Source organism: Stenella coeruleoalba (assembly GCF_951394435.1).
Source record: "Stenella coeruleoalba genome assembly, chromosome: 2".
Classification (NCBI taxonomy): domain Eukaryota; kingdom Metazoa; phylum Chordata; class Mammalia; order Artiodactyla; family Delphinidae; genus Stenella; species Stenella coeruleoalba.
In genome coordinates, this window is record NC_137147.1 from 12,182,677 (window position 1) to 12,200,574 (window position 17,898).

The following is a 17,898-nucleotide window of genomic DNA, read 5'->3' on the forward strand; positions in this document are numbered from 1 at the left end:
AACAAATCCAAAACAATTAAGAAAATGGTCATAGGAACATACATATTGATAATTACCTTAAACGTGAATGGATTAAATGCTCCAACCAAAAGACACGGGCTTGCTGAATGGATACAAAAACAAGACCCATCTATATGGTGTCTACAAGAGACCCACTTCAGACCCAGGGACACATACAGACTGAAAGTGAGGGGATGGAAAAAGGTATTCCATGCAAATGGAAATCAAAAGAAAGCTGGAGTAGCAATTCTCATATCTGATAAAACAGACTTTAAAATGAAGAATGTTACAAGAGACAAGGAAGGACACTACATAATGATCAAGGGATCAATCCAAGAAGAAGATATAACAATTATAAATATGTATGTACCCAACATAGGAGCACTTCAATACATAAGGCAACTGCTAACAGCTCTAAAAGAGGAAATCAACAGTAACACAATAATAGTGGGGGATTTTAACACCTCACCTACACCAATGGACAGATCATCCAAACAGAAAATTACTAAGGAAACACAAGCTTTTAATGACATAATAGACCAGATAGATTTAATCGATATTTATAGGACATTCCATCCCAAAAGAGCAGGTTACACTTTCTTCTCAAGTGCGCATGGAACAGTCTCCAGGATAGATCACATCTTGGGTCATAAATCAAGCCTCAATAAATTTAAGAAAATTGAAGTCATATCAAGCATCTTTTCTGACCACAATGCTATGAGGTTGGAAATCAATTACAGGGAAAAAATATGGAAAATACACAAATGCATTGAGGCTAAACAATACATTACTAAATAATCAAGAGATTACTGAAGAAATCAAAGAGGAAGTCAAAAAATACCTCGAGACAAATAACAATGATAACACGACATTCCAAAACCTATGGGATGCAGCAAAAGCAGTTCTAAGAGGGAAGTTTATAGCTATACAAGCCTACCTCAAGAAACAAGAAAAATCTCAAATAAACTATCTAAACTTACACTTAAAGGAACTAGAGAAAGAAGAACAAACAAAACCCAAAGTTAGCAGATGGAAATAAATCATAAAGATCAGAGCAGAAATAAATGAAATAGAAACAAAGAAAACAATAGCAAAGATCAATAAAACTAAAAGCTGGTTCTTTGAGAAGATAAACAAAATTGATAAACCATTAGCCAGACTTATCAAGAAAGGGAGGGAGAGGACTCAAATCAATAAAATTAGAAATGAAAAAGAAGTTACAACAGGCACCACAGAAATACAAAACACCTTAAGAGACTACTACAAGCAACTCTATGCCAATAAAATGGACAACCTGGAAGAAATGGACAAATTCTTAGAAACGTATAACCTTCCAAGACTGAACCTGGAAGAAATAGAAAATATGAACAGAACAGTCACAAGTAATGAAATTGAAACTGTGATTAAAAATCTCCCAACAAACAAAAGTCCAGGACCAAATGGTTTCACAGGTGAATTCTATCAAACACTTAGAGAAGAGCTTACACCCATCCTTCTCAAACTCTTCCAAAATATAGCAGAGGAAGGAACACTCCTAAACTCATTCTATGAGGCCACCATCACCTTGATACCAAAACCAGACAAAGATACTACAAAAAAAGAAAATTACAGACCAATATCACTGATGAATATAGATGCAAAAATCCTCAACAAAATACTAGCGAACAGAATCCAACAACACACTGAAAGGATCATAAACCATGATCAAGTGGGATTTATTCCAGGGATGCAAGGATTCTACAGTATACGCAAATCAATCAATGTGATACACCATATCAACAAATTGAAGAATAAAACCCATATGATCATCTCAATAGATGCAAGAAAAGCTTTTGACAAAATTCAATATCCATTTATGATAAAAAAAAAACTCTCCAGAAAGTGGGCATAGAGGGAACCTACCTCAACATACTAAAGGCCATATACAACAAACCCACAGCAAACATCATTCTCAATGATGAAAAATTGAAAACATTCCCTCTAGATTAGGAACAGGAAAAGGATGTCCACTCTCACCACTATTATTCAACATAGTTTTAGAAGTCCTAGCCATGGCAATCAGAGAAGAAAAAGAAATAAAAGGAATACAAACTGGAAAAGAAGAAGTAAAACTGTCACTGTTTGCAGATGACATGATACTATACATAGAGAATCCTAAAGATGCCACCAGAAAACTACCAGAGCTAATCAATGAATTTGGTAAAGTTGAAGGATACAAAATTAATGCACAGAAATCTCTTGCATTCCTATATACTAATGATGAAAAATCTGAAAGAGAAATTAAGGAAACACTCCCATTTACCATTGCAACAAAAATAATAAAATACCTAGGAATAAACCTACCTGGGGATACAAAAGACCTGTATGCAGAAAGCTATAAGACACTGATGAAAGAAATTAAAGATGATACCAACAGATGGAGAGACATACCATGTTCTTGGACTGGAAAAATCAATATTGTGAAAATGACTGTACTACCCAAAGCAATCTATAGATTCAATGCAATCCCTATCAAATTACCAATAGAGCTGGAACAAAAAAATCTTAAAATTTGTATTTTTTTATGGAACTAGAACAAAAAACCTTAAAATTTGTATGGAGACACAAAAGACCCCGAATAGCCAAAGCAGTCTTCAGGGAAAAAAGCAGAGCTGGAGGAATCAGACTCCCTGACTTCAGACTATACTACAAAGCTACAGTACTCAAGACAATATGGTACTGGCACAAAAACAGAAATATAGATCAATGGAACAAGATAGAAAGCCCAGAGATAAACCCACGCACCTATGGTCAACTAATCTATGCCAAAGGAGGTAAGGATATACGATGGAGAAAAGAAAGTCTCTTCAATAAGTGGTGCTGGGAAAACTGGACAGCTACATGTAAAAGAATGAAATTATAACACTCCCTAACACCATACACAAAAATAAATTCAAAATGGATTAGAGACCTAAATGTAAGACCAGACACTATAAAACTCTTAGAGGAAAGCATAGGAAGAACACTCTTTGACATAAATCACAGCAAGATCTTTTTTGATCCACCTCATAGAATAATGGAAATAAAAACAAAAATAAACAAATGGGATCTAATGAAACTTAAAAGCTTTTGCACAGCAAAGGAAACCATAAACAAGACGAAAAGAGAACCCTCAGAATGGGAGAAAATATTTGCAAATGAATCAACGGGCAAAGGATTAATCTCCAAAATATATAAACAGCTCATGCAGCTCAATATTAAAAAAAACAAAGAACCCAGTCCAAAAGTGGGCAGAAGACCTAAATAGACATTTCTCCAAAGAAGACATACAGATGGCCAAGAAGCACATGAAAAGTTGCTCAACATCACTAATTATTAGAGAAATGCAAACCAAAACTACAATGAGGTATCACCTCACACCAGTTAGAATGGACATCATCAGAACATCTACAAGCAACAAATGATGGAGATGGTGTGGAGAAAAGGGAACCCTCTTGCACTGTTGGTGGGAATGTAAATTGATAGAGCCACTTTGGAGAACAGTATGGAGATTCCTTAAAAAACTAAAAATAGAATTACCTTATTGACCCAGCAATCCCACTACTGGGCATATACCCAGAGGAAACCATAATTCAAAACGACACATGCACCCCAATGTTCATTGCAGCACTATATACAATAGCCAGGACATGGAAGCAACCTAAATGCCCGTTGACAGATGAATCGATAAAGAAGGTGTGGTACATATATACAATGGAATAATACTCAGCCATAAAAAGGAATGAAATTGGGTCATTTGTAGAGATGTGGATGGATCTAGAGACTGTCATACAGAGTGAAGTAAGTCAGAAAGAAAAACAAATATCGTATATTAACGCATATATGTGGAACCTAGAAGAATGGTACAGATGAACCAGTTTGCAGGGCAGAAATTGAGACACAGATGTAGAGAACAAATGTATGGACACCAAGCGGGGAAAGTGGCGAGGGGGGGTGGTGATGGTGGGATGAATTGGGAGATTGGGATTGACATGTATACATTGATGTGTATAAAATGGATGACTAATAAGAACCTGCTGTATAAAAAATAAATAAAATAAGATAAAATTCAAAAAAAAAAAAAGATGATGACTGGCAGAGAGAGGGTCGTTAAGGGATTTGGGCAAGACCTAATTCATGCAGTATCTTAGGGTATATGGGTTGGCCGAAAAAGGGTGGATACTATAATAGCAAATTCCTGTGAGAAAAGGCCGACAGAAAGGCAGGAGTTTTGTTACCACAGTCTTTGTGCACTACTTTTGGAGTTCACAGCGATTCTACTATAAGACAGATTTTTTTTTTTTTAATGCTCTGTGAAGGCAGAAACCCTCAGAAGCACATTTCATATAGAATAGACAAATTCTTGGGAATACATCTATTCATTCTTTACCAGGAAATGAAGAGTTAGTATTGAATTTTCCAAATTTACATTCATTCTTGGCATTTGCATTTTAGGTTCCTCGTTTTAAGTTTCCAGTTACACAATATCCAATTTCTTTGAAAATTTACAGTGAGGATGGACATATCCCAGTGGAAACTCCATACCTGGTTACTGTGACTGAAGTGAATAACAGGGAAAACTGGAACCTAAGTAAGGTTTGCTTTCTTCTACAATTATTACAGCTATGCGTACTGTTGTTATTATGTAGAGAAGTGGTTTACAAAACTGTTTACACAAAAGATAGTTGAGAGTTCTTTGGAAAAGAAGTCGAATCACTTGTCATGTTGCTGTTCACACTGCTTCTATCATCTCACACTTTTTTTTTTTTGAAGTATAGGTAATTTACAATATCATGTTAATTTCAGGTGTACAGCACAGTGATTCAGTTATATATATATACATATATATATATATATATATATATTCTTTTTCAGATTCTTTTCCCTTATAAGTTGTTAAAAAATATTGAGTAGAAAAAAAAATATTGAGTAGCGTTCCCTGTGCTATACAGTAGGTCCTTGTTGGTTATCTATTTTATATATAGTACTCTGTATATGTTAATACTCACCTTCTAATTTATCCCCTCTCCACCTGCTTCCCCTTTGGTAACCATAAGTTTGTTTTCTATGTCTGTGTGTCTCACACTTATTTCATCATCACTTCCAGTAACCTGGACTCAGAGCCATTATGTAGATTAGCAGCAAAAATGATTGAATTTGTGCTACACGTTGGTCTGGTGTCTCCTTTCATTGCTTTTGCAGTGTTATGGAAGGAGATATAAAACGTGTTGCCAGATTATCTATAGGATCTATCTTCTAATTATATGAGAAAAGTTTCTTAAATATTTTATGGTAAAATAATTGAAAGGATGCAGAAGTATTTCTAAATAAGTAAAATAAAATCTACCACAATTCAATTTTACCTCAAATATATACTTCTTTGTTGCACATCTGTGTTTGTTCACGAATGCGTACTTTTAAGGAGATCAATAGGTAGATAGATTGATAGATCAATAGATAGAGTCAAATGAAATTTCCAAGTGTAATCAAGCATCCAGACATTTGGTATTCGGTGAGAGTCTTACTCTGCCCAACATATGCATTTTTGAATTGAAAAACTGAGCAAAGAGAATTAGTAAATATTTTGCTTTAACTAACATCCTCATTTTCTATGGTGTGCTGGAGTCTGCTCTTTTTGAGCACTGATTGTTAAATATTCAAGCATATGGCATACTGGTTGTTAAACCATTCGTCGCTTAAAATTAGCCATGATGATATTCACATCCTGTATGGAGAAAAGGGAGAAAAGGGATACCCCTGAGAAGATGCAGTGTCAGATGCTAGGCCTAATTTCCCCTAAATATATTCTCCACAGAGTCAAACAGAACTAAAATTATGTATAATTTAGCCATGTTATGGAGTGGAATCTTTCATTGTACCTTACTGTATTTAAGAAGCTTTACATAGAATGAGAAAATAGCATACACGTGCTTAAAATATACTTTGTGTAATTTTAGAACACACTGTGCCAGAAAATGTAAAAAAAATGAAAGACTACTTAGAATCGATTCTTCATGCTCCAGTGTATAATCCTTTAGGCCTCAACCTAAGTATAAAGGTAAGTTGACAGCATTTTTATTTTTCCTGTTTTGAGTTTAGATAAAACCTGTATGTCTTTGTCTTTAGTTTTAAAGGATAGGTATCCATGAATGGTGGAAATAGCATCACTATTTGGAGTTTATTTTCCCTCCATTTCCCTTGATGCTATTATAATATTTAAAGATATCTGAATGTTGAATTTAACATTAACTTACCATGTTTTGAGCTAAAATGCAAGACTAATAGATTATCAAGGTGGAGCAGAAAAAGTGTTTCCAAAAGTTAGGGGGAAATGGGCTCAGTATTCTTCACCTGGACGTGTACAGACACATGTCTTCTGGGTTCAGCTGCCCCTAAGAACACATCAAGTTGACATAATCTAGGTGATTGTTGTGAAAGCCAATAAAAGTTAGGGGACGTCTCAAAACCATGAATATGTGGATTAGCCCAAAGTACTCATCAAGGCCATGTTGGATTTTATGTTTCTGTTTCTTCATTCAAAAAGAAAAAAGTGTCAGCTATCGAATCCCTCTGTTTCTAACTCTTGTCCTTCTCCCTCCATTTTTATTTTGATACATGAAGTATATGCCCAAGAACCTTAGAAAAGAGGTTGGAATTTTTCTATGCAGAATCTGTAGGGAAAGTGGCCCCAGTGTATATTTTTACTTAAAAGAACATACATGTCAATGTTGCTAATGCCTGGTGTGTTTCTTCCACAGGGCTCTGAGCTCTTTCACTTCAGAGTGTCTGTTGTTCCAGGGGTCTCTTTTTGTAACTTAGGTGAAGAATTTCAGGTATAGTGAAGGCACAGGTATCCAGTGGTATCCAAGGGAGTGATGGCTGGGGATATAATATGACAGGCATCCATCCAGGAGACACTTAAGAGAAAAAAATGGGAGAATTTGTATGATAGACAAGGCCTGGAGATGGGGGATCCTGGAGACTGGTGGTGACATTATCAGCAGTGATGAAGTTAGAGCCCTTGATAGGTTGCAGGACCAATTAATGCTGGGAAAATTTTAATAAGTGCCTGTATTTGTTTTTGTTCCATCTCCACCTTCCATATTTAGCTTGGTTTTCTGACACCCCCCCCCCTCAACTCCCCACAGAGACCTATGTCTGTAACACTTTAGTTTCCAGTATTATCCTCCCTTTGGTTATTTGCATTGTAACGGTAGAGTCTTAAATACTCCCAAAGCCGTCAAGATCCAAAAGAATTGAAAACCAAAGTCAGTCTCTCCAAATCACCCTATGATGTTCAATGACTCATTTTTGTTTATTCATGTAATGATATCTGCTGCCTGTGGCGGGTGGGATGGAATAAGGATTTGATTAAATTGATTAATGGCTCATTCATTGTCAAATACTGGTACCACATTATCAAAAACAAAATCTCTTATTCTCTCTTTTTTCCTTTCTCTGTCCTGGCCCTGCCTCAGTAATGAATCTGCACAACTGCGGTGATGGGTGCCATGGCAGCAGTGCAGACATCTAAGACCCTGAGAGAAAATCCATCCCACTAGATCTAGGAAAAGAAGCATCTGTCATAGGAGGAGCATGAGAGAAAATCCCCATTACTTTTCTCTCTTTTTTCTCATCTCTTTGTCCCAAGGTCAGCCCCAGTTTCATAGAACAGCACAGCAGTACAGAAGGCTAAAACTCTAATGAATCCCAGCTTTCTTCCCAGGGGCCTAAGGAAAAGGGCCTCTAGGAGTAGAGAGTGTGGGGGAAATCCCTAAGAGAAGAGAGCTGGAGGAGGAGATTCCTAATTGTGTATATGTACTAGCGCGAGTACCAAGCAGCACACGAGTAGAACACACCTAAAGAAGCTTAGCAAAGGCTTCAAAATAAAACGACAATATAAACACCCACTTAAGTTCCCCTAAGTGGCAAAGGAGACAGGAAGGCATGATAGCATAGCTAAGGCTTTTTTTGAAAACTGAGCAGACATTGGAGCCATACCCACAGACAGTAAGGCATTACTTGTGATCTGAATGCAACCAGTGTGATTGACTGCTGAAACAAAAAAAGATTCAACATTTTCCAGAGAATTTTTTTTTTTTTTTTTTTTTTTTTTTTTTTTGTGGTATGCGGGCCTCTCACTGTTGTGGCCTCTCCCGTCGCGAAGCACAGGTTCCGGACGCGCAGGCCCAGCGGCCATGGCTCACGGGCCCAGCCGCTCCGCGGCATGTGGGATCTTCCCAGACCGGGGCACGAACCCGTGTCCCCTGCATCGGCAGGCGGACTCCCAACCACTGCGCCACCAGGGAAGCCCCAGAGAATTTTTAACAGGACCCAAAGTCTCTAAACGTAATATCTTAAATATCCAGGATACAATCCAAAGTTACTCAGTATACCAAGAATTAAGAAAATATAAGCAATTCAGGGAAAGAAAAGACAATCAGCAAATGACAGCAAATGGAGTTATCAAGACAGGTATTTTAAGCCAGCTATTATAACCATGCTCTAGGAAAAGGCAAGCACTTCTGAAATGAAGGGAAAGGGAAAGGAAGAAATTCTCAGCAGAGAAATAGAAGCTATTTAAAAAAAAAACCCAATGGAAATTTTAGAACTGAAAAGTACAGATATTTAAAATTTTAAAATCACTGGATGGACTCAATAGCAGAATGGGTATTGCAGAGAAAAGAATCAGTGAATTTGAAAATAAATCAGTAAAAATTCAACCTGAAGAAAAAAGATTTTAAAAAGAATAGCCTCAAGGATCTATGCGATAGTATCAAAAGGTCTAACACTTATGTCACCAGAGGCCATGAAGGAGAGGAAAAAAGAGATTGGTACAGGGAAAAAACAGAAAGAAAAGCTGAAGAAATTAAGGCTGAAAATGTCCTAAATTTGGTGAACACAAAATTGACAAATTCACGAAGCTTAATGAATCCCAAACAAGATGAACTTAAAAAAATCATGCCTCGGGCTTCCCTGGTGGCGCAGTGGTTGGGAGTCCGCCTGCCGATGCAGGGGACGTGGGTTCGTGCCCCGGTCCGGGGGGGGGATCCCACGTGCCGCGGAGCGGCTGGGCCCGTGAGCCATGGCCGCTGAGCCTGCGCATCCGGAACCTGTGCTCCGCAATGGGAGAGGCCACAGCAGTGAGAGGCCCGCGTGCCGCAGAGAAAAAAAAAAAAAAAAATCATGCCTAAACACTACACCTGAATGCCTAAATCATAATCAAACTACTAAAAATCAAACACAAAGGAAAATCTTGAAAGCAGCCAGAGAAAAACACTACATGTAAGTGAACAACAATTTGAATGACTGCTGACTTCTCATCAGAAACCACAGAAGAAGAAAGTTGTACAACATCCTTAATGTACTGGGGACAGTTGTAGTGTAGGGAAGAAGGACTGTCAACCCAGAACTCTATAGCTAGTGAAAATATCCTTGAGGAATGAGGGGAAAATAAAGGTCAATTTCCGATGAAGGAAAAATAAGATAATCCACTGTAGGCAGAACTTCTCTGAAAAAATGCCTAAGGAAGTTCTTCAGGCTAAAAAGAAGTGTCAACAGAGAGAAACAAAGCTTCAGGAACGAAGGAAGAACCACAACAATGAATAAAAGAAAAATAGGAAGTGATTGCATAGTTAATAAAGGAAGAGAATCATTAAGAAACAATAGCAAAAGACAAAGGTTCCTGAAATCTACTTTTACAAGTATCCTGAAACAATGGAATGCAAAGCATGATCTTGGATTTTCTCTCATCCTAAAGGACATTATTGGAATCATTGATAAAATTTGAGTAAAACCTGGAGATTAGATAATAGCGTTGTCTCAGAGTTAATATCCTGGTATTGATAATTGCACTCTGGTTAAGTGAATTCTTTGCATTAAAGAAGCACAAATTGAAGTATTTTGATGATAAAAAGACATTGTGTCTAGAACATACTCTTTTATGATTCTGGAGTTCACCTTTTCTTTAGACATGGCATGGAATATTTAGATAGTCATAGAAGATTGGGAGGGAAACATTTAAAGAAAAAACTGTTTTCAAGAACTTTAGACATAGCAGTTTAGCTGGAGAATACAGGATTCACAGGTGATAGAGGTTTCTACTCTTAGAAATATAGTAGACGACTTAAGCAAGTGAAATTTTTGTATTTTCTGATAAGGTGACTGAAATTTTGTTTTAGGCAGAAATGGGTAAGGAAGGCATTCTGGGTGGAAAGAATAACAGCAGCAAAGACACAGATGTAGGAAGTCATAAAGCAATCTCTTCAATAGTAGATCCATTTGGCTGGAATGTAAGGTTATATATAAGAAAGTGGGTAGGTTAGGGTCCCATTGTGGGAGACCTTGAATGTCTGGATGAGAACTTTGGAACATTCCTGTCAACAATGAGAAACTACTAAACATCTTGAAAAGGGGTGTTCAGGGATGAGCACATGATCTACGCCTGCCCAGTCAGAGTGAATCACAGGACTTTTGCTCAAAGTGCTGGGACACGGACTTGCTCTTTCTTAATGACATTGAACAAGGAAGTTTGCAGCCCCAGGAGCTACTGTCAGCCATAAGGACTGTTGGGACTATGGAGGGAGTTATCCAACACTGAGGAAGCAGAACCGAGAAAAGGTAGATTATGATTACAGTGGGTGGTTTCCTCTGGCTCTTCCTAACTTTAGCATAGAAAAGAAATTTCGGTTTTGAGATTACATGAAGCGCACAATTGTCTCTCTCATTTACCACAGACTAGATCATTCTTACAAAGCTTATTATCCAACCTCCTCTGATGGGCCACCTTTAGAAGAAAGATTTTTGGTATCTTGTAGCACCATATTGAAAAATACAAGTAGCATATCATATCCAATATGTAATATTTGTCTATCAAATCCCCAATAATTCCAGTAGCATTGGGCACATTGTCTGAGCCTCCAAGTACAATAGGACATGGTTAAACCAGCTGGTCCATTACCATGAAGATAATTATCTCCCAGATTGGAAAGCACAGTTTCTCACTGCTTTCCACACCACTTGGCCAGATCCACCTTCTGAATTCTGTTGCTTACAATACTCCATTTCTGGTACCGGTTCTATATAGTCAAGATTCTTCTCGTCACAAATGAAGCAATCTCTCTTTGTTTAAAAAAAATTTTTATAGACAGACTGATGTTTTACGAAGATTAATCTGGCAATGTTATTATGTCAACATGGACTGACAGCATGGAAAGCTGTTAGGGGAGCCTATTTATACAAAGTGAGGTATTAAAACTCACAATAGCGGTAACAAAAGTGGAAGAGAAAGAATGAATGTGAGAGAAATTATAAAAGAATTCATAGCTTATGGGACTGTTTCTTAAAAAACAGATACATCCTTAGGTCACTGGGAGGATGGAGATACCTTTATCTTGATCTATACCCTAAAGCAGCTTTTTAATCCTTTATCTTGTCCTGGCATTTTCCCACATTCCCGCCACATTCATCTCTACTTTCTTCTACCTCCAAACATGATCTTCCTTCCTACTTCACTGGGAAAACATAAGCTTGAACCACCTTATTCTCCACATGCCCCCACTTCTACTTGTAACGTCTATGGCACCCATCTTTGCCTCTAGTCTCAGAGAAAAAGACGACTCTATGCCTCTGTCAACGATCCTGTCTCCCCTCTAGGAACTTGTTTTTATTAATTAGCCATTCAGGCAGAGGAAACATTTTGAATATACAGAAATTTCCCAATGTCAGCACTTGTACAGAGGATTTCTAAAGAGAAGATAGTTTGGAAGAGCCCATGCTTATTCCCTCTACCTTGAATGTACCTTCTCCTCCTTCTCTTATTCTTCAAGATCCAGCTCAGGAAGCACATTACCTGATAACTCTAAGCAGTTAGGCACTTCTAACCATGTTCCTGCAGCACTTTGCCTGTTCCTCTGTAACTGAACACAGAACGACTTCCTGCTGTGTAAGTGTTCTATCTGCCCACCTCTGCCACTAAAGACATAGGATAAAGGAATAGGATATAAATCGATTTCCTATTCCCTATGTATCATGTGGAAATTCACCACCTGTCAAATTGTCAAGAGACCGTTTGTAAGCTTTGTGGAAGCTAAATATCTATATTAGTCTGGACAGAATGTTGCTAAATGAGTAACAATGTCTCCACCACTGTGGGAATCATGTCAAGCTCAGGGTTTTGAATTACTGGGTTCAGAAAAGCTTAAAGACTTTGCTTTTTCTGTTGCAGATTTATGTCGACGAAGCCCCTCTGCCGTTTCCAGGACACGCACTTATTGCCCTCGCAACAGCTGTACTGCTAGGGGGATTAATTTTTATAGCATTTATGTTCCAAATACGTAACATCCACCCATGGGATACATGCAAAAAATTGATTAGGACAAACAATGTGAATTAAACAAATATTACTGCTAATTAGCTGGCTCATCGATTGAAAATCTGAATAGTGAACAAATGGTAATCATAATTTTCTCTTTATTTCCTAGTTTCATTAGACAACTCCTAGAAAAAAATATATTTAAATGTTAATGTAAAAACTCACTAAAATACTATAGAATTACCATTTTAACTCAAATCGCTATTTGTCAACATGTTTACCATTCCATCCTCTTATTTTGAATACATGGAAAATTTCTTATGTCAACACTTATAATAGAGGATTTTCCTTGAGGTTTTTAGAAAAATACAAAATGATAACCATCTCTGTGTGGAACGGGTTTTCTGTATTTTTCAGCTTTTGTTGACTGGAGCCCATTCTGGGCCTTGCCCTTTTCAGATTGGAATATGAGTAGAATGCAATCCTGCCAGGGAAGGTTGGGTGATAAAGGAGGCTCCTGTCCATGTGTGCTTTCAGAGCCTCATGGAAATTAAAGATGAAACCATTTGGGTTTCTTGAGGCAACTTCAAAACCAGACTGTAGCACCTAAAGAGAATGAATTGTGGCCCCATCGTGGGGTTGGACGAACACGGGGTCTGGGTGAGGTTCTTATTTACAAAACTACATGCAACATGTAGAATTCCAAAAGATTCACCTCTGTGTACTCTCAGAGCACCTGTCCCCAGGTAGTCAAAAGATGGCCACTGCATTTGGAGATCAGAGAGTGACACCCTCCTGGAAAAGCTCAGGAGGAGCTGCAGACTGCTCTTGACAACATAGGGAGAGGCTAGGCATCCAGTCCAGTAGAGCCCAGCTCTGAGAACTGTAAACAGTGGCCGTATCTGTGTATCATGAAAGTTCTTTTGAGAGGATAGTGGGCAAGGTAGATCCAACAATTAGACTCCTGAGCCAGACGTCCCAGGTTTGCCACTTCCTAGATGTGTGACCTGAGCAAATTATTTAATTTCTGTGTGCCTACGTGTTTTCACCTGTAAAATGGGGATAATATTAATACCTACCTAATAGGGCTGTTGTGAGGGTCAAATGAATTAATACATGCAAAGTAATCAGAAGAGTGCCTGGCTCTGTGAATACTCTAAGTGTTAGCTGTTGTTGTTAGGTTGTAAGTGATAGAAAGCCATACTGTCTAATGATAATAAAAAGGGAAATTTATTGGAAGGATACTACAGAAAGCCAGAAAATCAAAGCAAAATCTGGACAATCAGTTCTTGTCCATGGGGAGGAATGAGAACCATTCTGGAGACCTAGGAAAACAGGAGTTTGTCAACACCTCAGAACATCACTTGGGCCAGGGCTCTAGAGATAAAACATAGCACAGAAGTTAAAAGTGTAAGCTCCAGCGTCTACCCTGTGTTTCTTCTTTTAATAAACTTTTTTTTAGAATAGTTTAAGATTTACTGAAAAGTTGTGAAGGTGGCACAGAGGGTTCTCGTATAACCCACACTCATTTGTCCCTAGTATTAATGTCTCACAGCCTTCTATACACGTCATCTTTTGGCTATTTGAGCATGTAGATGCATGCCGTGTACACATCTGTCTTCCTGTGTGTTCAAAGATGCCCCTGCTAAGATAATTCACTCTACATGTAACCACAAATTCATTCACCTCTTCCCCCAAAAGAGACCACCCAAAGTCATATCTAATGATGGGGTCTAGAAGTAACGTCATAGAGCCACTGTTCTTGGGAGTCCAGAAGCTCTAGGTGCTATCAATTTCTCTTCATTTCTGTTGAAAAGGAGGAAATGGTGATGATTATTATACTTTAGCAAAACTCAAGAAATGTGAATTATTTGTGACCCTGTAACTAACGCTAAAGCTGGCATTAGATTTCTCTCTCCACCACACATTCCATGTGCTTCCCTGCCTCTGAACAGCACCTCACCTGATTAGGATCCTTTGCCCAGAAGAATGAAATGTCTTCATTTGTGAAGGATCCGAGCCTTTGGTAAACCTGCCCTTTGGTAATCAGACATCTATTACGCTGTAAGTTAGTTTCCATTGATCTTTATCCGGGGGTATCCTTGGTAGTAGAAGTTTGTGGCCTTGGATCCACCCAATTGATCTTGGTCCTCAGTGTGTTATAGCATCTCTATTTTTCCTCAGTAAAGTTGATTATCCTCTGTTGTGCCTGTTTTCGTAATATACCAGGAACCAGAAATGGTTACATGGATGTCTTGGTTTCCAATTCAGTGGGATCATTATTGCTTTCACTGGTATTTCTACACTGGTTCCATAGGCCACTTGATTATCAGAGCTCAAAGTTTAGAACACAAAAAAGCAAAACTTTTGGTAGGTTTATTAAGTGAAATCTAAAAATAACCATTCACTCTCCACCCCTTATTTCCCAGATTAATGTGTTCTAGCTAGCAAACATCCCTGTATACTGGGGATTTCCAGCATGGAACATATATTTCATCCAGCCAGAGAAATCGCAGTGTCCAAGAGACCACAGTGCATGAGCGTTCAGTAGGCTTCCTTATATCATAAGACCACCTGTTTCTGGATGACAGAGTAACAGTAATGCAATGAATCCCCAAAGCATCCACCCATTGCCTCACATCTTTTCGTGAAGTGAGCTGAGGATAGGGCCAGAGGCAAACTGTGAGGGACTAAACTGTTTAGAGTCCCAACGTGCTGAAAAGATTATTGTGTCTCCCTATGGGTAATAAAAATTTAAATGTTTGATTATAACACAGCACTGAAATATACGTGGAAATTAGAATAACTTCTTTCCAGATTTTCTGATTGGAAAATTCTGAATAGGGCTTCCCTGGTGATGCAGTGGTTAAGAATCCACCTGCCAATGCAGGGGACACAGGTTCGAGGCCTAGTCTGGGAAGATCCCACATGCCACGGAGCAACTAAGCCTGTGCGCCACAACTACTGAGCCTGCGCTCTAGAGTCCGCAAGCCACAACTACTGAGCCTGCATGCCACAACTACTGAAGCCCGCATGCCTTGAGCCCATGCTCTGCAACAAGAGAAGCCACTGCACTGAGAAGCCCACGCACTGCAATGAAGACCCAACGCAGCCAAAAAAAAAGATTCTAGTTCCCTAAGTTCAGGGTTCCTTTCAGGTAATGCAACTCACCATATGTGCACGTGTCATCTGGCCCACTTTGTGTTACCCTGGGGCTCAGGGTGCTGCGAAGATGCTAATACTCTGGCTACTGCTGTTGTTGGAAGTAATAAACAGTCCTTTGTTTTGTCTCAGGTGTCTTCTGTCCTCACCCAGCATTCCCAGAACTACCTCATTAGTTAGCAAGTAGGATAAAAATCTCAGATCCTTCACAGTTCTTGGCACAAACAAGGCTTAAATTTGTTCACAGGTCTGCTGGGTCATGAGAGAAGAGTAACCAATTTGTACTGCAGCCTGAGTTGGGCTAGGTCCCACTCAAAGCTGTCCATCTTTGAACCAAAATTATTAGAACAGGAATTCTAAATGGTATGCGGTATATACGGCCTCACATTTCCAGGTATTGTTTGTCTTCATGGTAGGGAATGTGTGGTGCTCTGGCCTGTTCTTTACTTTGGAATGGGAGATCCTCACAGGCTCCAGAATACTGCATTAATCCAAACTTTGCTACAGCATATTCTTATCAACTTTGATCTTCTATTTCATCACACATGAATCTTACCAAGATGTCTTAGGAAGTTGTTTCTTTATGCTCTTCAGGTCCTTGCAACATAATATCCTATGGCATAATGAGGTGATCACCTTGCTCCCCACTGGACTGGGACACAGAGCCAGAGTGGCAGAATAGTAACAGTGTACTACTACCCAGCCAGGGGAAGGCCTGTGCTTGACATGGAGCAATAGGCCAGGGCCCTCAATGGTTGTCTCTGTACCATGATTACTGTGCCCACTCTGCTGTCACTATAATGAGCACACAGGGTGTAGTCATCTTAGGCACCTCTCATTTCTATCAGTATCAGGGATCCAGTTTCCAACTGTGTCATCTTGAGAAAGTTATTTAATTTCTCTGTGTCTCAGTTTCTTTGTCAATATAATAGTTGTTACTTGCCTCATTTGGTTGCTTGGGAATTGAAGGAGTTAATATATGTAAAGTGCTTAGAACAGAGCCTTGCCCCTAGAAAATGCTGTGGAAGTGTTAGCTATTATACAGGGAAGGTCAGGGAGCACATCTTAAAAGATTCAGATGTTTCTCTTTTCGATCGGCCCCCTAATGACAAGAAAGGGGAGAGAGACTTCTGGGTGCTGTCCGTCTTTGAACTCTTCTCTCTCTGCTGGGTCAGGTGCTTTCTTGCCTTTCAGTGTCACCTAGCGTGGTGCAGGTATTGGGCCAGATTTGCATTAATCAGTCCAGTCCCTTAGAACCCCAGCCAGCAGCCTTAGCTAGCATATCAAATACAGTATCACTATGACAATGAATTGAGAATGATCACATATTATATTCTTCAATCTTTGGTCGAGCATATTAGTTTTTACAGCAGTATCAACCCTCAAATCTCAACTCTCAGTGGCTTGTGACCATAAGCATCTGTTTCTTGCTCACCGGTCTCTGGATTGGCTGTGCTGGTTCTGCACCCGCTAGATCTGCCCCACATGTCTGTCATTCTGGAACACAGACTAAAGAGCAGGGCCCACCAGGGCAGCTCTTCTAATGGCACAGGTCCAGACACAAGAGACCCAGCGAAACCATCTGAACTATATAAAGCCCGTGAAGGATGGACATCATGTCTGCTCGTATTCCATTATGAGATCAAATCACATGGCCAAGCCCAACACCAGCAGGACAGGGTTGGTTACTACCCTCATTCTAGATGTCAAATATTAAGATCTCACTCTTACCTCATTGCTTTATCTATTGCTATGTAACCAACTCCACAACTTAGTGACTAAAAACAACAACCATTTTATTTGTTCAAGATGGTAGCCTGGGCTGGACTTAGCTGGGTGATTCTGCTGGTCTTGCCAATGGTCCCTCTTGCACATCCTTCAGCTGGCACGTTGGCTGGTGGCTGGGCTCAGCTGGGCACCTGATTTCTGAGCTTCTTCTAAAAATGTGAAAGAACCGGGCTTCCCTCGTGGCGCACTGGTTGAGAGTCTGCCTGCCGATGCAGGGGACACGGGTTCGTGCCCCGGTCCGGGAAGATCCCACATGCTGCGAAGCGGCTGGGCCCGTGAGCCATGGCCGCCGAGCCTGCGCGTCCGGAGCCTGTGCTCCGCAACGGGGGAGGCCACAACAGTGAGAGGCCCGCGTATCGCAAAAAAAAAAAAAAAAAAAAGTGAAAGAATCAACAAGGTAAAACAGAAGCCCAATCTAAATGAGGAAAAAAGAAAAAAGAAAAGCCTTGCCTATGGGGGTGGAATTTCGGTGGGGGTGGAACTTAGGGAGGGGCGAGGTTTAGGGTGGGGTGGGACCTAGGCAGGGGGACGTTCAAGCGTGGGGCGGGGCATCTGCTAAGGCCCTGCGCAGAAGGGGAGAGGCAGCATTTGGAAAGGAGGGCCTGTGGAGTGTGGAG

The 17,898-nt window shown here is 39.6% G+C and overlaps 1 protein-coding gene across 1 annotated transcript in view; it reads left to right on the top strand.

The window, feature by feature from the left end:
* Positions 1-12,412, top strand: part of CATSPERB (cation channel sperm associated auxiliary subunit beta) — a gene marked incomplete at its 3' end in the record, with an annotated part of 166,814 nt that extends 154,402 nt beyond the window's left edge. Inside the window, exons 24-27 of the mRNA XM_079912794.1 lie at positions 4,474-4,609; positions 5,976-6,076; positions 6,777-6,851; positions 12,245-12,412. Coding sequence (XP_079768920.1) covers positions 4,474-4,609; positions 5,976-6,076; positions 6,777-6,851; positions 12,245-12,412 — 480 coding nt within the window. The remainder of the gene's footprint in view (positions 1-4,473; positions 4,610-5,975; positions 6,077-6,776; positions 6,852-12,244) is intronic.
* Positions 12,413-17,898: the final 5,486 nt, after the last annotated feature.